We start from the raw sequence: 20,090 nt of genomic DNA, 5'->3' as shown, positions 1-20,090 counted from the left end.
GCAAAATCACAGATGTCAGGTTGGATAACTGGCTGACCATGAACCGCAAAAGGGATGTTGTAGAGTTATCCGGCAACGGAGCTGGAGATCTGGTAGACTCTGCGACCGATACAGCAGGGCGTGAGAGACGATGACGCAGCGGAATCGATACTTGTATTGGTGTGAGAATCCACTGAACGTCGCCGACGCGCAAGTAGCTCACGGTGCTGTCGGAGCTTGGATACCTCCGCTAAAAGGCGGGCAATTTGATTGTCAACTGCTGCCATATCATCACGCGGATGTTCCGGCCCGCTCTGCTTCTGTATAACCAGCGGGCGACGGCGGTCTCTGCGAACTTTGTCACTGTAAGTCTGTTGGGAATGGGGTGCAGGCGGGTCGGGCTCGGAAAGCTCTGGCCAGTCGTCGTCATCCCACTGGAGCGCCGCAAACCTGTTTGATGTCGGCACTGGTTGTGTTGCAGCATGCTGAGGCCATTGCTTAGGGATCCCGCGACGAACCTTCTGAGTGGCCTTTTGCTTTGTGGGACAAGTTGGAGAAGTGATCTCGTGGTCGTCGGTCTTGCAGAGTCCACATCGATAGGACACTGCGCCAGCTAATACAGCTTCTTCTGGCGCTGTAAATGGACAGGATCGGCGCATGTGGCCCGGTCGGAAACAGTTGTAACAATAGACGACACTGGGTTTATATGGCCGAGGTCGTAGAATGCAGCCATAGTAGTACAGGCGGGCTGGAGGAGTTGGTGGGCCCTGCAAGGTGACGATGCAAGAGCGCCCCTTTCCCATGTAACGCGCCTGAATGACACGGTGAGTAGGACAGTAGAGCTCACGCTGGAGAGCAGTCTGGTCCTCGCCAACGTCAACGTTGTAAACGACACAGCGCTGTAGATCCGAGCCCTCTACCAGGTACACCTGGACCGGCACGGTGACCTCGCTCGTTATCGAGAGACGTTGAAGCGTTTGCAAACGCTCGACAGCAGCCAATGTCGGGAGCCACACAGCGATGGTATTTGACTTCTTCCGGGCCGCGAAGCCGCGGAAGCCTGTGGTGCCAAGACAAGCGTCTAGGTTCGCCTGAATAATCCTGTTCGGAATCTCCGTGAGGCTTGTTGGGGCCAGAGCCTTAATGGTTGCTTTATAGCAAGCCGAGCCCGGTGTCGACACAACTGGGTGGTCAGTCGTTAGACAGGAACGCTTGCCTTGGGAGCCGCTGTTGGTCGAACACGAATCTGGTGCAGATTGCTCCGAAGGACGCTTCTGAGAATCACGGGGTGCCGACGCCACAGATGGTAGCGCAGAAGACAAGTCCATAGGGGTACTCGGTTCGTCATGCACAACAACTGGAGCCCCATTCCCGATCGGTGTCTGGGAAGCCATCGCGGGGCTCCGCCCTGTGGGCAGATCACTCACGGTCTGATGTGCATTTTGGGAAGGCGATGGGTGGGCTGTAGCCGAAGGACTTGGAGCAGAGACCAGGAGCTGGGATCCAGGCTCAGGTGTCAATTGTGCGGCCGGTAACGCCGTCGTGACGAGCGCCGCCGGTGAATCTACCGCCGCCAGCGCGTCACCGGAGGCACTAGGCCTAGTCCCGGTGTACAATTCAGCTGCAGGGCCGATGGAGTGACATTCGCTGAATGTCAGAAAACCAGACTGCGCATGAGCGCCCGGGGCGTCCTCAGATGTCTTGGGGTCCAAACTCTTGATGTATGGAACGTATTTACGCGGAAGGCGAGATTTTTCACAGGAGCGGTGAGCAGCCACCTTAGCAGGGAAACTTCGTCGTCGTCCCCACCCCTATTTTCTTTTCTCTGCTTCAAGTTAATTCCCTCAGCGTCTTCTCTTTCTCGCCGTGGATACCAACCCTGCCAGCCCCTCTTCTTTAATATATCCGGAAAATACATAATACCAATGATTATCACCCATGTATTATACTTTGTTTAACTTAGCCAAATTCCGTTTTTCTTCTTTCTTTCTCTGCTACCACACAATTCATGATCAATCCCCCGTGGCGGTTGGAACCATAACGACCATGCTAAACAAACAAACGAAAACAAAATTGGGGCCTCTTGGGCGGGTGCCTCACGGGCGCACGTGTAAGAGCGCACGAGTAGAAGAAGAAGAACCAGAAGAAGAAGGCAACTGGCCGTAGCAGTCTCGTCGGAAGCCCCCTCTCAGTTCCTGCGACTCAAACCCTCAGAACGCGTGGAATCCCACACCGGCGACCTCAACCGCGGGACCACCTCGAGCAGCGTTGTCGCAGTCGTCGTTGGATTCAAAGACAACGGCATGCGACGCGTCCAGAGCCCCGTGCAGCTGCCACCGTGTCCTCGGCGCCGTCCTGCGCCCGTCCAGCCGCCGCTATCGCTACAGCGCCGCAGTCCTGCCCCCAAGGACAAGTCCTGCGGGGCGTCCTGCGCGCGCTACTCTTGCTTCGTGCTGCTCGCCGTCCTCGTCACGACGACCACGCTGCTAGCCACGCCGGCGCTGCTGCTGACGCGGCTCGATCCGTGGCGGCGGGACCACTTCACGCTGGACGAAGACCTGCGACGCTCGCGCGACCACAGCGTGCACCCGTGCGACGACTTCTACCGGTGAGTTGGGGTGGCGCGGCTGTATGCCTTTATCGCCGAACGTAGCAGGAATGAAAGCACTCTATTTTTTTAGGTCAGTCGGTATATGGGAGCCTAATATTCGAGCGTAAGAAAGATACGTTAAACGCAGTAGCCCAACATGAAGGATCGATTACCCGTGGAATCAGTTGGGACAAGGCAAGAAGCATCAACCAAGAACAGAATTCTTCGCTTCGCAAACCTCATCTTGGTATCTGTGATCATTCAGGCACAACTGAGCACGCACTGAATAGCAACTACGGCAACTTTCCACACGTGTATACCAGATGTTTACGTCGCGTCCTGAAACGTACAGTGTTGGTCAAAAAACTTGAACCCACTGCGAACGGCCGGAGAGTAGTTGCGCTCCGCTATCGCGGCGCTGCCACAATCTGCGCGCGCCGCTGCGTTCTTGCGCCGAGGATAGAGAGGGCGAGGGAAGCGTGTCTCTTATGCCATCTTCGACTGGTCGTTTCTGAGCGCTCTGGAGCGCTCTCGCGAGCGGCGTTGTCTTCGGCTGGTTGAAAGAGGGTGCCCGCCCTGCGTTCGGCTGGTTCTTCTCGATTGCTCTCCTCCACCTTCGAGCGCTCTGAGGCGCTCCGAGCCCTGTCGTCGGAGCAGTCGTCGAAATTGAAACGTCATCGCAGAGCCGCGTCGCTGCTGTTGGCGACGGCCCACCGTAACCTAGGCAACCTAGGCCACTGCGACGAATGCTCGTCCCGCCGGCGCGTCCGCCGGTTTTCCCGGCAGCGCCGGGAGCTTTCGATAAGCGAAACATCGGCCGTTGGTAGTAGTCACGTGGTGTAGCATCTGCCATTGCCTCCTCCGAGAGCGAGTCGCACGTTTGGCTTGCGCGCTCGTCCTCTACCTCTGAGCTCGAGGAACGCCGGATCTGCCCGACTCTGCTTCGGGGGATGGAAGCGACCAGCCGAAGATAGCATGACTGTCAAGCGTCTTTTGATAACAGCGCTCGGGAAAAAGTCGGGCGAGTGGGACGCGAATGCGATGGTGGCGAAGCGGAAGCCACGCGACCGGCTAGCATGCCGTTTGCAGCGCATGCTCGACAAGCGGGCGGGGGTCTCTGGCGACCGCTGTGAAACGCGGTACGGTCAAATTTCCCAATTCCGAGTGCCGTAATCATGAGTTAATGTTTTTCGGGATTAAATTGAAGGTACAGGGTCGTTCAAAATATGTGCGAACGCGGCGAAGCGTGGCCGCGCTCCGCGGAGCGTCAGCGCATCCGGCGCGGTCGCGCATCGAAACAAATGTGGCGCAAGCGCACAGCAGTCTGGAGGCGGTGCTTCGTGTCGTCTGCTACAGTGCTGAAGCGCACAGTGCTTGCTTTGCTGGGAAGCGCGCCTAACTCTGTGCTGGCAGCGTCCATACGTGGTGCCGAGATGGCACTGTCGCATTTTACTGATTGCAGCGCGTTGTTCAGTCCTATGGAAGGGTATCAACTGGCAGAGGGAGCTAGCTTGAGCACGGCAATCTCTTATCCGCTGGCGCGGCTGATAAGCTGCTACTAATAAGTGCCAAGCTAAGCGACTGCTCTGTACTAGTGAATGATTCTCGGATGATTCTCGGATGATTCTCGAATGATTCTCTAATCTACACAAGAGCTGAGAAATTTGAAACAACGCATGCATTTAACCGAGAACGCTGCATTGCAAACACACGCTGCTGAGTTGCCGTATGCGGAACCAACAACAACGCGCTGCAGTCAGTAAAATGCGACAATTCCATCTCGGCACGTCAGGGCGCTGCCAGCACACAGGTGCGCTTCCCAGCAAAGCAAGCATGATGCGCTTCCGCGCTGTAGCAGACGACACGAAGCACCGCCTTCAGACTCCTGTGCGCCTGCGCCACATTGTTTGGATGCGCGACCGCTCCGGATGCGCTGACGCTCCGCGGAGCGCGGCCACGCGGAGCCGTGTTCGCACATATTTTGAACGAGCCTGTACAACGCTATGAATAGTCCTGCGCATACTCGAACACGGGCACATTGCGAGGATCGTAGCTAAGATCTCATTGAGCAGTTGAGTGTTGTATTTAATAATGTGCCACAATGACATATCGTATTCGTCATCATGGATGCGAGAAGTAGCAAATAATTCAGGAAAGCATAAGCTTCGGGGTGGCGCCTGCATCTCTCGACGAAATCGCACGGGGCAGCATGCCTTCAAGGCACTGAATGTGATTTGGTCTGTGGTTGCCCTGAACAATTGGAGCTGACCCACGTGGTTGTAAACTAGCCAACGTCCCTGGTTGAAAGCGCCCTACGTATAACCCATCTTGTGTTAACTATCTGTGAAGCCCTTTCTCTTAGAGACGAACGATGCCTCAGTAATCGATATGGAAAATACTTCCAGTGAACCCGTGACAGCGACAGCACCGCGGGTGTGACGCCTTTCTAGTGCGAGAAACCTATTATCTCGTGGCCGTGTTGCACTTTACGTGATTCAAACGCGTGATGCCCAATGCAAACGCGATGAACTTACACTGGCCTCACGTGTGCTTGAACGTGGGCCCTAGCGAAAATGTGGCAGTGTGCACGAGAGAGAGACAGAAATTTATTTATAGAAAGACAGAGATGTCGGCCTGAGTTATAACTTGCTATGGCCTGCTACTCTACACTGGGGAAAAGGGACGGGGAGGGAAAGGGCTGATGAATGATGATGGTATAAGGAAGAGATGCGTATATACAAATTCACAGAGTTTTGGCCTCTCTAAAGCCGTGCGTCCAGCCCAGTGGCTTGGAGAAAAGCTGTAGCAGCTCTTGTTACCAAACTCTTGTTAACGAACAGGCAGACGCTGAAGCGAAAACTGCTTTAGATAATGCTTGTGAAGTACGCATTCCCTTCTCACGAACGGACACAAACGCCCTACTTCATCGCGTAAACAGGAGCTCTACGTTAGAACACTGGACCCAACCAGATCGACGACACAAGCGATTACACAAGTAGGACCAAGAAATGAAACTTCGTATGCCTCACAAGCTCATAAGAAGCCACACGAGCATGGTGGACCGGATTCGCCTGGGTGTCGCATTCACCGACCGTTATAGACATTTGATACGTGACAGTGATACTAGTCAAAACAGTGAATGCTGTGAGGTGCCAGAAATACTTGAACATATATTTTGTGTGTGTAACGCCTACGCGCAAGAACGACAGCAACTTGTCTCTTCCATTGCAAAGATCCGTGAGAGATCGCTATTGGACGAGTTTCCTTTAGGTGCACGAAGATATCAAAAATGCGATGTCGCGTGAACTTTTCTAAATGCCGTGAGAATGGGTCTAACTCAATGGGCTACTCAGGCAGGACGGACGTCTTCTAGTCGCAAAAAGTTTTCATAATCTCACTGTAGATTGATTCAAAGAACTTCAACGATATGTTCAATCATGTGGTAGTTGCTTAGTGGATAAGTGCGTTCAGCATTTTTCAAATATTGTAATGGCGGTTACCTGCAGGACCTTTCCGAAGAGAGCCCTTGTAGTCGAAATTACTGTGTCCCGTCTTTTCTAAAAGAAAGATGAGTCAACTGCCCGCATAATAAATAAAACCTGGGACAGCGCTACAGTACAGAGAGATGTCCGTTTATATTTTATCTTTTGTTTTCATCGCACTAAATAATGCATTGATAATGTGTATCTAAGCGCATAATGCGAAGGCTCTTGCCCATGAACATGTAGGATAAAATTGTAATAGGAAATTTCAATATTTAGAACAATTTTTACAGTATAAGGCGCTGCGTTTAAGCCATGCACTTTTGTCTAGGTGAGCGCGATTACTCTCACGAAGCTCTGTACCACGGCGGCCGCAAGACGATCTCGCAGCTGGCAGAACGAGCGACTCACTAGTTTTTCGCGAGCCCTGTTATCAAAGGATGCCTGTTATCAAAGGATGAAAGAAGGCACTTCATAAATGAAAAGCACCTTGCAAGATGGGCTGGTGAGAATCGAACCAGGCTCTCTGGAATGTGAGACGGAGACGCTACCACTCAGCCATGAGTTCGACCGCTCAAAACAGGGCAAAGTCGCCTCTACTGAATGCGGTGTTGCCTTAGAAACGTGCCAGATTAGCGAATATGGCTAGTACTGGGAGTAGGCTTTCCAGAGTATCAAGCTGACCAGCAACGCTCAAGGCAACATTAAGCCGCGGCATAGGCTTGCAAAGGACGAGAATGTGCTGAGGGAGAGATGACGAGAGGCATACTACAAGGTACCTGTTCGTCCGCTTTATTTATACCGCTAGGGCGACGTCCGCCTACCTGTGTAAGACGAACCAGACGTTTGGAGGAACATATTTGCAGAATCTACGATATACCCTACTGTACATAAGGTTCCTAAGAGCGCATACGCGGTGGACACCTATACATTGAATACAAAGTTCGCCCAGTCAACCACGATACAGTTCTCGCTTTGTAACTCCATGCTCATTGATATAGGTCCTCAGGGACATCATTAGTGCAAGATGTTCCCTTCCGCCATGATGCCACGGAAATGAGCAAGCGTGATTGGCTGGCGCACCTGCTTCGTCGAGTTTAACCTCATGGCGTTAGTTGTGTTGCCATCGCGGCTATATCGGCTTCACAGGGTTACATCGGCTCCACACGTGACAGCAACGTGTGGCCGGGAAAGGATGTTCAGTACAAAAAGGAAGGCAATCCCTGATGGTTTTTTGCCGCTTTCATATTCTCGCTTACTGCCACTAATGCAAGAAACTCGAAATTGTGGTCATGATACGGCTATGTCTTATAGCGTATAATTGCTTGGTGCTGCCCATTCGGCATGTGCCGATAACAGTACTAACTAACGCGCTGTTTCTATTATATTGCGCAACATGTGAACCATAAACAAAATTTCTGTACTGAGCCAGAAGAAACAAAAAAAATATCCAGAACCCGCGTACTCTGGGAGTGGATGTTAATGGAGCCGGTTTGCAGGCAACTGGCTATCTAGCAATAGTCGGGGTTTTCCACTTAGCTAAACAGGGGGGGGGGGGGTGAAAATGCTTGTAGAGATTAGCAATTGCGAGTTACTCGAGCCTCCATATGACGACAGAAACAAGGCATCTCATGTCATCCTTGACAAGTCATGTCATTCGTCATATGGGGCACGTCACGTCAACCATGCCATTCAACTCACGTAATGGTACACGTATCTTGGGAGGACTTGTCATGGCATGTCGCTCCTGTTACCTCATCACATGTCATCGCGTTCGCTTCACGCACGCATGAAACGCATGCATGTCATCCTTGTCCTGTCATGCAGGCCATGTATCTCTTGTCATTCAGTTGAACGAGATTGTTCAGTCGAACCAATTCCAGTTGAGCAAGAATTTCTTCACACGCAATGTTGCCGCCATCTACCTGCGCAGGCACGTCTGCAGCAACTGGGACGCCAATGCGCCACGTGGCAGCCCGCCACTGCGCAAGTACAAAGCCATTTTCGAGAGTCACGTGGTCAAGCACAACCTATTGCGTTCCATCCCCAAGTATTCGCACAGGGCCCGAGACAAGGCAACGGCGCTGCTGCTTAAGTGTTTCAGCCGGGTAAGCGAGAGAGCGTCGCGGTTGTTTTCATGCCGTTGCCTACAGAAGCACACACACTAAGCGCGTGTGGTGTGTGCCGCTTCTCTACGTCCTGTGTTTAAAGCACCGAGTTCTTATACTAATGCATTACCAACCAACCCACTTATCCATCTTTATGCAATGGGACATTTCGTGTCATCGCTTTTCGATACGACTGCATTGTTGTTCGTCTTTCGGCAGCCAACCGTGGCACCACAATATTACTCCATGCTTGTAAAATTATTAACTACACCATTAGCTAATAAGTGAGGGAGGAAAATAAGGATGGTATTTTCTGTCTCTGACCTCTATATTCCGTGATGTATGTATTGACCCTTATTGCGAACGCTTCTACCAGCATTGTCTCTGTGATAGGGTGCGTGTCCATTACTATGATTTACAAAGTCCTGTAGAACAACTCAACTTCTAAGTAGCTCGTGCTCGTAAGAAATTCTGACCGGCTCAGTGAAGTTGATGGGGGGCAAAAAGACAGGGTTTCAAAGAAACAGTTCACCTCGAGGAGGTTCCTCAGCCATGAATTCTGAGACGAGAAACACGCTGATCCGAAACAGACGAAACCAATTTATTTCAGGCAAATCTTGCGAAAGAGGAGCAACGACTTCGCGGAGCTCAGAAATACAACGTTCAGTGCGATCACTGGGCTGAAAAACATTATCGGTGACGCCAGCGCCCATAAAATACGCGTGACAAACAACAATAACTATGAAAGAGGCTACTGTCATAAAATAAGAAAAAAAAACTTGCGGCACAACCGATCTCACGATGACTGTCAGCGCTAATGCGTTGGCTAATTCCTTAAACAAACGTGACTTCACTACACGCTCGCCTTCGATTTCGCGACTTGAGTATGTGTTCTAAGTAAATTATTCATACGGTAAAGATCAAATAGCATATTTAGCCACTTCTACACTGCGACATCTGAAGCGTGTAATTCACAGGTAATTTTCCAAAGATATGTAGTAGAACTATAAAAACAGATGGCGTGTACGCCATCTCATTTAGGCGTACACATTTAGGGGACATCATTTAGGCGTACACAAAAGGCGAATGGTGCGATTAGAGTTTGTTTTGCTCGGAACCGCAGGGCGGCAGGCAGAGCTCATGGACTATTCCGAAATTTTTGCAAGAGGTGGGGCTTCCCTGGCCGCACAAGTCCCCAGCCTCGAGACCCGAGCTCCTCGGCACACTCGTCAAGTCGTCATTACGCTTCGGCATACAAATATTCTGGGCCTTTTTCGTGGGTCGTCATCCATCGCGCCCGAACCAGAACACCATTTACACGACCTTAGACGAACGGTGCACCGACTGGATCGGGAACTTCGAGCGGCTCAGAGATTATGCCAAACACCACGATTATCTCAGACGCTGCGCTGAAATCCTGGGCGGCACCGGGCAGTCGTACTCGCGGATGATCGAGGCCGTAACGGTGGCGCACACTGATATCGCACAACTGGTTTTCCGCTTGTGGGACCCGCATGCCGTTCCAGCGTTCCTTGACCTCGGTGACCGCGAGCTTCGCCGAGCCCTCAACGGTCATCTTGCGGACGATTCGCAATTCTGGCCCGAAGACAAGATTGTGAACTTGCAGCCCAAGCTATTCGCTCAGCTGAACGCAACCCACTTCAGCCACGACAATTTCACCGAGAACTTCAAGCTCTTCCTCGGTGCGTATGCGGTGTGGTTGCTGTCGCCGTACGCCTCGCGTTACCTCACCACCTACATGCTGGAGGACATGGGCCTCGCAGCCTATGAGCGAAGCTACTGGCGCCACAAGTGCATGCTGACGCTCGAGGAGACCCTGCCGCTGGCCAAGTGGAAGCTCGAACAAGAAGGTTCGGTTGACAAGGTTTACACGTCGAAAATGCTGCACCTCGCCAAGCGACCCATCAACGCCTTCATCGCTCTATATGGTGACGCTCTCGAGAACTATTTTGCAGACGCTATGGCTGGTGTTGTCGTCAACGCCCGCAACATGACTCTTACGTGGCACATGCTGGACCGGACATACGCCTATGTACCTTTCGACACCAGGGCGGGGTTGTTCGACCTGTACATACGCATATGCACCGCGGGCATGAACATCCTCAAGAAGTCGTTGCGCCACCCTAGGCAGACCGCTCTTCACGCGCCAGGGATCGCTGTCTACGGACTGTACCGCATCCTCGTGGCTAGGGAAGTCGTGGTCCCCAGCTACATGAGGGCGCTACCGCTGTTCGATGCGCGCCACCCGTTGCCTGTCCTTGTGGCCTTGATCGGCACCCATATATCGAAGCAGATGGCCACTCTAGGGAGATTCATCCTGTTCTATGATGAAAACTTTGTGGTGAGTGTGTTCTCGGCAAAAACCTTCTTAGAAATGTTTCAATATCAATTGCTTTTGAGTCGTCTCAATTAGAAAGTTGTAAGGACCTCGCATATCTAACGGAGCTGTTGCGATACTTCACCCGTGTCCATGTTGCGACGTTCATTATTAGGCGGGTCCATCAAAATGGTTTTTACTGTGTGCATTCCACAGCTATATAGCACAGTTATTTCACTTCAGCAGTGCGAATGTGCACGTACGAAATAAAGGGAATATTTGACACCCTGAAGAGCTTTGCGAACACAAGTATTTCAACAAGGCGGATTTGGAATGAATGCCATGAAGAAGTTGCACTGAACGCAAACATGCTTTTCCTTAACATATGGGGAATATTTTAGAGTTTTAGGGACACCGAGCGGGTACCTTTTCTTGTGGCGACATTCAACGAAGGAGTGTTGCTAACTTTCTTTCGAGCATGTAGCTAAACTGACGCAATGAAAGTCGCGAAAATTTCCCTAAGTGCTGCTCCAATGTCGCTAAAATTGTCGTCAACGCTAATTTCAATCAGTGTACGTGTTTCAGGAACACGTTCACATATAGAGTAAAAGAGCGTAACGCGTCTTCCAAGGAATTTCACGTCCATTAGTGCTTATTCAAACGAAAAATAAATAGTAAACTTACAAGTGAGATGTAGCGAAATTACATTTGTTTACTTTCATATTTTAAGTTTACGAATCCACCACGCTTCAAAAGAACACGGTTGGCCAGAATTCCTCAGCACAAAGTCGCACAGTCGGTTTACGTTACGCCTAAAAAGTTTCCGGTTTCAAGAGTTGGTGAAAGAAAGCATGCTCTGACGCGATCTTGGCTACGTTGCTAACACGACAATTACAATTACATGACCTTTGTACAGGTTCAATACTAATTGTCGCTCCTTGATCTGCCTGCAAAATTCATTCAGTACTGATTTGCATGAAGGCCATGAGAAACTGCCCATTCTTTCACGAATGAGCCCTGCCGCTCTGATATCAGCAGTTTTGTTCAGGTGATATCTTTTATACACATACCGCGTTCTCAACTTCACCGTAAGCCTTATTGCTACAAGTATACGTAATTTAAATTACTACTACGCTTGAGAAGATAAGCCAATCGAACATGCCCATAGCGAAACTTAAACACTACTCGAGACTCAGCCTTATGCGTTTTAAAGATCACGAAAAAAAACGTTCATTTTGTTAATGCAATGTGTAGCCTATTTGCTTTGACTCAACCCGCCATAGTGCGGCCTCGGTGAATGCAGACGCGTGTTGTTTCATTAGAGCTCATGCCTGGTCAAAAATTTATTTTTAAACAAGTTTTCCGACTACAAAGTCGCTAAAATGTCGTAACTTGCTGTGTGATGTCGCTAAGGAAAAAGACCCCTGTTGCTACATTGAAAAATGCGTTGGCGAATGAACCAAAAACCAGATAAATCTAGCAACGAAACCGATAAAATGGCAAAACTCCACAGTAGTGATCGCTCCGTTATACTCTTTATTATAGGCTATGGTACGGCATGTGAGTTAAAATGTGGAATGGCGTGCAACATATCCGGGTAGCAATAATTGTTGCTCGACTAGTTAGTCAATCTTATTCCACGAACTTAAGACAAAACCGGGGACCGAAAAAAGTTTTAGGACAGGAAAGAGTATCACTTGCAAGTAGTTGGTTGAAAGCAGACGGGATAATATATAAAGGCGAAGCAGCCAAGGGTGCACTTATACAATTGGGCACAATACACAAACAAGCCTGCATAACTATCCAATCATACAGCGCAGAAACTGTCGTTCAGTGCTACGTGATGCCACAGACGTATCGCTGACACAGACGTGACCTTTCATGTTGATGAAATGTGCCTCCGTTAATTCCCGTGCCAGGGAAACTTTGCTTTTAACAATAATTCGCGTATGGGAAAAATCTGGCTCCCACGTGCGGCAATCGCAGTACTTAGGCAAATGTGCGTTAGTCTTATTCTTGAGAGATAGCTCTTGTTCCCTTGCCCTGTGGTTGATACAACAGCCTGTCCGGCCCATAAACACTCATTCGCAATTAAGTGGAATTTCGTACACCACACAGACCACGCAATTCACATACGGCCTTGTATTATTTTTACTATAAAGGGTCTGCTTCTGCGGGTCTGAGATGTGTGGGACACTCTTTCCTGTCCTAAAGCTTGCTTCCGCTTTTGGTTATGTCTTAAATTATGGGATTTTACGTGCCAAAACCACTTTCTGATTGTAAGGCATGCCATAGTGGAGGTCTCCCAAAATGTCGACCACCTGGGGCTCTTTAACGTGCACCTAAATTTAAGTACATGGGTGCTTCCGCATTTCGCCCCCAACGAAATGCGGCCGCCGTGGCCGGGATTCGATCGAGAGGACTCGTGCTCAGCAGCCCAACACCATAGCCACTGAGCAGCCACGGAGTGTTTGGTTGCGTCTTAACTTCCAGGTATGAGTAGCACGGTAATTTACACACGCGAGATATGCGTTTCGATGCTACATTTATTTTACAGTTGTGCTGGTGAAAGTGACGTTTGTATGAGAATTCTAACGCACTATAGCCAAACAACACAAATATAGAACATCGCCTACATGCACTATACTATATACACTATACACCTTAACCTTTTCAGGCGCCAATATATCCCATTGATTGAAAACTCTATTTTTGATATTTTAAGCTCTATTTTTGCATAATCTGAATCATAGAAAGTGTACAGCTTTCAATTGTTTATTCAGTATTGTCGCGTTTTTAAGATTGGTCTCCACGTAAAAAACTCATTGCATGACATCAAAAATGAGAGCATATAAACTTTTTCCTGTTTTGAAAAAGTTTGAAAACCACGAGCCCGCGCGGAACGAAACTTGTCCATTCGTAACACTTTGCAACGATGCCCTTCCGCAGCCCAATAACCTCCCCATCTTCAGCCAGCTCGGAATGCTGTTCTCGGACATGCAACGCTACGAGCTGATGGTGAACAACAGCGGCTATCTCGATGACCACTACGCGCACGAGAGACGGGAGCTCACGGTGGCCGGCTGGGCGACCCGTCTCGCCAGCAGCATCCCGCGCCTGCCCGAGGCCCGAGCCATCGCGAAGGCCACGAGTGCGGCGAACAGCCGAGACGGCAGGCGCCCGTCTTTCGGCGACGTCCCCGAGGACCAGCTGTACTTTTTGGTCACGTGCTTCGCGCACTGCGGTGCCGATGGTCGCGCCATCCAGTTGCAGGTGCGATGCGGGGAAGCTTTCTTCTGCGTGCAGCTGTCGCTATCGGGACGAGTTGTTTGACAGGTCTAGCCTAGTTTTGTCTTCATAGGAAGAGGTGGGCACCTGACGAGCTTAGCGCACGCCTTGCCGTATTTCCTAAACATATTGCATGTGTAATGCACGTGCGACTGATTGCCAAGCATCCCAATGTAATGAAGTTTTTCGTGCGCACTGCGCTCTCTTGTATGAGTACGCAAGAATGGCAGGATGCGGGAATACATTTGCTTCATGAGTGCACAGTGATATATATATATATATATATATATATATATATATATATATATATATATATATATATATATATATATATATATATATATATATATATACTTTATTGATTTGTTTATTTATTTATTTATTTATTTATTTACAAATACTGCTGCCCCACTGAGGAGGAAAACATAACATGCCAAATTTGTATAAAAGAATGATAAATGGCAATGAATATCATCCTGCGGCAAAGCATTGCAACCTGCTACAGTTAAAAGAAACCTGCGTTTCTGCATATCGGTGCTAGGTGGAAACGGTAAGTTTTTAGGCTGTGACAGCTACGGTCACTTGAAGGTATAGCGAACGTCATGTATTTATCAACGCGGGTGCAACTCCACAAATTATTCAGATTGTAAAACTTTAACCCTTTTAATATGCCACGTTTTGTAGGAAGGGTTAGCTTAATACCAGTGTTGCCCTCTTTGCTATCTTGTCGCTAGACATGCCCAAGTTTTCGTCCGATAGTGGCAGGTTTTTCTATATACAGCGACTAGCAGCTTCTCTTAGCGACATGACTAAACATTTGTTGTCACTTTAGCAAGTTCGACATTAGGAAAGTTTCTTCGAAACTGGTTCTCTTGGGGCACACTGTATTATTCACAAGGACACGTAGCGGTCGAAATTGTGCTCCGGCACCCTGAGGAAGCAACAGCTGCCTTTGCTTCGGCAGCCATATGAATGCACTGGTGCTTAACAGCAGAGGGCCACTTATGACTTGACATATTGCTCACAAACACACACACAAATGTGTTTTATTCGTTACAAAACTGATTTGAATGGGTCTACATGCTATGGCTACAACAATTTCACTAAATGCCTTCGATTTGCGCGCGTTCGCAAACGCAGAAGCAACTTAACAAACCACATCGCAATAATTCTTATAGTTTGATTTAGAACACAGCAGGTCAACCACACAGATCAGCAGTTGAATAGCGTAGATATCGCAGCTGCTCGGCTTCTCCGCGCGAATCCGAACGCACCGCTTACGTTTACCTAGGAAACACCGCTTACGTTTCTCGGCGCATTCTCACGAAGAAATACCTCGCGGTGTTTTTATGTAGATCAGCGATAACATGAACCAAGTGCCTTTTTGTGCTAGGAAAATCAGATTACACGGGTTTCTTCGATTTGTGGGGTATTTCAAGCGGCAAAAACTGAACGCAAGCGATGGATTTAAGATCTCATCATCCGTTGTTGCTTAAATATATTGGTAAAATAAAAGGCATTTACCTACTGCTGGTAAATGCACTGTTTGTTCCTCACTTGCGCGGACGCGATGTATTTGTGAAGCGTCTCCGTAGATGATTTACGTCATGTTACTTCATATTATAGCCGTGTTCCGAAATTCCAGCGTTATTTAATATTCCCTCCATAGTTTAGTGACAATATCAGCAACGTTGTAGCAAAATCTAGCGGTTGTTTCGTGGTTTTATTGCCTCCCTTTAGAGACACGGATAAAAAACTTGGGCGACGTTCTTCAGCCTATCAACTTCATCGCAAGGTGAAAAGTCCACCGTGATATCTAGCAGAAATAAAACGCTACGATTTTTTGGGGAAGAGTTCCAAAGACGCATTTTGAAGGATTAGGCGGAAATAAAGTTTTGTAAGTTGTAAGTTTATTTCCATGAGGAGCCACATGACGAGCGCATTGCAGGTAGCCAAGTTTTGTCGCGATTCATTGCACACTATTTGGATGTGTTTGCTTTGCGCAAGTATACGTGACACCCAAGTTACTCATCGTCAAATACAGTAGTAAGGAATTATTGAAGGAGTAGTACGTGAATAAATACCGAGTTAAATGCCATGTAATTCACACAGAGACGGTTCTGTTTAATGTTTATTTGCCACATACGAAACCGTGTGCAAAAGTGTAGGAATGCATTGCTAGGAACAACGTGATCTTTAAGAAAATTAATTTCTTGATATAGCACGCAGGGCATCAGCATACAGACGTAGGCGCGCGGTCATATTCTGTGGAAGGTCATCGACCCAAATAGGAAGAAACTAGGGCAAAAAACATTGTCCTGTGGTATACGTCAGGTGAGACGTTATCACTATGGGAACTAGAAGCTTTAACATGAATGATTAAAGGTGCTTTATTTTACCTATAGGAATTTTTTTAAATTCTCTTTGCCATATGTAGCATATATCTACTTATTTAGATGGATTACTGGAAGAACTGGACAGTACATACACTAAAGAACGCTATGCATAACTGACAAATTACCAATTACCCTTGTACACCTTTAACTTATAGCTGCAACGCATGTATTCCAATGCACTAAATCTAGCCAGCGATTCCACAAGGCGCCGTCACTTGAAACGGATTTCGAAACAACTAGCGCCAGTTCTGGTATGCAGGTTTGTAAACTTGAGGTAAAGTGCACTGTTCCACACACTGTTTTCTAACAATTTGGCTTTTTCCGCACTGAAGATCAGAAACTACTGAAACACCAATGTCGTTTTTCGCCCACTTTGAGAATGCATATCTCGAAGCAGATGTCATTCTCAGAATTCATCCCAATTAGTCGATAACTTTAGAAATACCAGCTACAATTCGGAAATTGCGCAATGTGCCGTAAACTAACCAATTTACAAGTTAATTACGAAAAAGGCGTTAATTATTGAAATATTCACTTCGTCTTTTTATAGAAATAATATCTGGCTCTGAGAATGTTCAGCTCGGGAAGTAAAATTGTGTTATGTACTTACTGTGCGTTTTAAAAATTCTATAAACGACAAAATTAAACAACGGAAAAGAAGCCAGCTATCCAGTGAACAAATGTACGTTTATTTTTCATGATGATGAGCCTGCACAGTTTCTTAATGTGAAGCTTCATGTCAAATGCTTATAACAAGTCTATGAACATTACGTCAACATGTGTACCAAGATCTGATCATTTAGCAATGCCGCTGATGAACTCAACCAGTTGTTGTAATGGTGACGAAAACACAATAACCAAGCTGACAGTTACTTCCTATGTTGGATTTTTAGGTAGTCGATGCGATGGTTATGATGATATATGGGACTAGTTTATACATCTACAGGTTCACAAGATCAATTGGTAGTTAACATCTTGCATTTACAGAACTTATATGAAGGCAAAATTTTAGGCATCGCCACGAATTATGTACATACGCAGTTGATGAAGACTTACTATATAACACTGATAATGAATTGTCCAAAAGTAGTAACGAAGAAGGAAAGCATTGCGAGTGCCTTCAGGACCACTGGTTTTCGTAATATCGAGATTTACCACGAGATTCAAAACATCAGAGTGTGACGCAGTGATATAGGTAACAGCCCACGCTACAAGGTAGTTTAATGAAGGAATTCCAATGTTATTTACAGTAAGACTGGAAATATAGGCTAAAACGGAGATGCCATTTCAGTAAGCTCTATACGTGTCAGACAGTTCATTAACTCAACATTCATCACAAATGTTGTTTGATCAGTCGCACTGGGTAAGAACGACTGCCGAAACTTTCAGGATCGCTTAGACTTACCTGCGTGGCCCAATGAATAAGGGGTGCGAGTCTAAAATTCTTTCTTCACTGGATTCAAAAGAGGAGATTTCTCAGGCCCACCAGTGTGTTTAGGCGCCGTAGCCTACTCACAAGAAGGGACAAATATTACCACCCCCACCCCCCGGTTTCCATAGTTGGCGTCTATAACAGACATTATCTTCCCTCTAAAATTCTATCCCCGTCTTCTCTACAGAAGGTCATCTGCAACGCGGTCCTGCCTGCGGTAGCAGCGTTCCGGCAAGCCTTCAAATGTCAGCCGCATCATCTACTCATGACAGACTTCACCTGGCCAGAACCACCCAACGAGACAAGCAGTGCTTCTGTCTAGAGCGACGAAAACCCGCACTGCTGTGTTTAAGCAGGGAATTACGCTTTCTAATAGCCCAACTGCACTGTATTTTTCTTTCTGCTTTTTCTCAGTGATTAGAACCGTTTCATCTTATATGTATACAAAGTCTTACCATGTGGACACGCGAAGTGAACGACCATACAGCGAGTTTCTGCGAAAGGCGCAGGAAAAGCGCTTCGTAAAAGCGCTGTGCATTATTTAATGGAATCACAATGCTGATGAACTCCGCTTCCGCGTGCGTTTTCGTATGGACGTGTTTCCGAACGTTTTCCTTATGAAAGTATTTTCAGCCCTTACCTGCGAAGTTATGTTCTATAATTACTTTTTTTTGTTGAAGTCTCTTTCATTTCATTTACTCTGTCGCAATGTGCGATGTACGCGAAAGGGATTGCATTCCCTCCAGTGAAGAATGCACGCACTTCAATGATGCACTGCATTTCTTATTCGAAATCCTTTTTTACGCATAACATGTGGGATGTTTACGCGGAAACAAACATTTGTTTTGTGTGCTTGCTCAAACGAGGTAACTTTTGCGTCACGTCTCAATGCTAACATCGTCATTTGTCAGCTCTGTGAACGACGGAGGTGAAAAACTGCCGTGTATGCGGACCACGTGAGATGTTAATGGAAGCCTTGATTTGCTACCTGTGCGGTTACGTCATAGTGTTGTAGGACTGCATAATACATTGCTTAGACAAAGTGGCAGAGGCCGTCTCAGGATGACTGTCGACGGTAATGCGTTAAGCATTGAATCAATACAGCGGCACAACGGATTGACATCGCCGAGAGCAAGTTGCATAAAAGGCAAGCACAGCAGCGGCAATGCGCTCTCATGCTTCCCTGAGAACATTCTGCGCCACGTAACGCCGCCACCACGCAGCATGCACGTGGCCTTCGAAATTCATGGCGCGCCCGTGCTCGCGGACGCTTAGGAAACCTGTCATGCTGCAGCTATCTGGCGCTCTTCGGGAACGCTGCGCCATCTAGTGGCGCTGCCAGGAAGTCCACGCGTGGCCTCCAAGACAAGCGTTGCGCGCCGGTGCCTGTGAACGCTTACGAGAGTTGGTTCCCAGTGCATTCATATGGGCACAGCTCGTTTAAAGTGCTGGCGTGAAGTACGTTGATTGAAAAGCGACATGTAACGCAGTGCATTTCGCTCGACAAATGTGTGCAGGCGCAGAGAGAGAAAGAGAGCAAATTATAAAGGCAGGAAGGATAACCAGGACTGCGCCCGGTTGGCTTCCCTACACGGGCAAAGGGGAGGGAAATATTTTCAAAGAAAAAGAAAACCACGGGGGTTACCGATCGGTCGCTCAGTCGCTGCCCGGTGAAGCATCTCGTTGCTGTCCTTGAGAAACGCTTGTGGCGTGAGTTGGCTTCCGCTCCAGCATCTCCCCAGTGATTATAAAGCGCTATATACAGGACCATACTCACGACGCAGCGGGCGCATGCCTAGTTATCCAAGTTGGCGTCAAACACGTTTGTTTCAGAGTGGCAGAGAACTACTGGCACAAGCCGAGTGAGCCCAAGTCGGCGGCAAACAGTTTCATCGAGCAGCGGTACTTACTCAGTCCTGCATCTACAGCGACTCTAGTCGGCGCCGCTGACCCACGTGGGCGGAAAAATGGTTCGACACATGTATGCATGCAAAGTAAGCAAGAAAATCCCAATAAAGAAAGGCGTGAGTCAGGGAGATACGATCTCTCCAATGCTATTCACAGTGTGTTTACAGGAGGTATTCAGAGACCTGGATTGGGAAGAATTGGGGATAATAGCTAATACAGAATACCTTAGTAACTTCTGATTCGCTGATGATATTGCCTTGCTTAGTACCTCAGGGGACCAACTGCAATACATGCTCACCGACTTGGAGAGGCAAAGCAGAATGTTGGGTCTAAAATTTAATCTGCAGAAAACTAAGCACAGCATTTCACGATAGGTAGTGAGGCACTGGAAGTGTTACGAAATACATCTACTTAGGGCAGGGAGTGATCGCGGATGCACATCATGAGACTGAAATATTCGGAAGAATGAGAATGGGCTGGGTTGCGTTTGGCAGGCATTCTCAGATCATGAACAGCAGCTTGCCATTATCTCTCAAGAGAAAAGTGTACAACAGCCGTGTCTTACCAGT

The 20,090-nt window shown here is 48.1% G+C and overlaps 2 protein-coding genes across 2 annotated transcripts in view; one reads left to right on the top strand and one right to left on the bottom strand.

The window, feature by feature from the left end:
* The window catches only part of LOC139047030 (phospholipid-transporting ATPase ABCA3-like), a 177,823-nt gene that overhangs the window by 99,739 nt on the left and 57,994 nt on the right, over nt 1–20,090 (bottom strand). The gene's annotated exons all lie outside the window — the stretch shown is intronic.
* On the top strand, nt 2,119–19,396 carry LOC135916942 (uncharacterized). The gene is made up of 5 exons (XM_065450387.2): nt 2,119–2,587; nt 7,985–8,159; nt 9,283–10,521; nt 13,447–13,770; nt 17,801–19,396. Exons 1-5 carry the CDS (start codon nt 2,283–2,285, stop codon nt 17,933–17,935), a joined length of 2,178 nt encoding a protein of 725 aa, XP_065306459.2. The 5' UTR covers nt 2,119–2,282; the 3' UTR covers nt 17,936–19,396.

This window comes from Dermacentor albipictus, chromosome 6 (genome assembly GCF_038994185.2).
Source record: "Dermacentor albipictus isolate Rhodes 1998 colony chromosome 6, USDA_Dalb.pri_finalv2, whole genome shotgun sequence".
Lineage (NCBI taxonomy): Eukaryota > Metazoa > Arthropoda > Arachnida > Ixodida > Ixodidae > Dermacentor > Dermacentor albipictus.
Note: the sequence above shows the minus strand (reverse complement) of the source record. Positions and strands in the feature narration are given on the sequence as shown.

Bases quoted from the DNA above. Each gene is read 5' to 3' on its own strand.
- LOC135916942 (XM_065450387.2), top strand. From the start codon at position 2,283: ATGCGACGCGTCCAGAGCCCCGTGCAGCTGCCACCGTGTCCTCGGCGC. The intron at 10,522-13,446 runs GTGAGTGTGTTC...GCCCTTCCGCAG, and splicing joins TCTATGATGAAAACTTTGTG to CCCAATAACCTCCCCATCTT. The intron at 13,771-17,800 runs GTGCGATGCGGG...TCTTCTCTACAG, and splicing joins GTCGCGCCATCCAGTTGCAG to AAGGTCATCTGCAACGCGGT.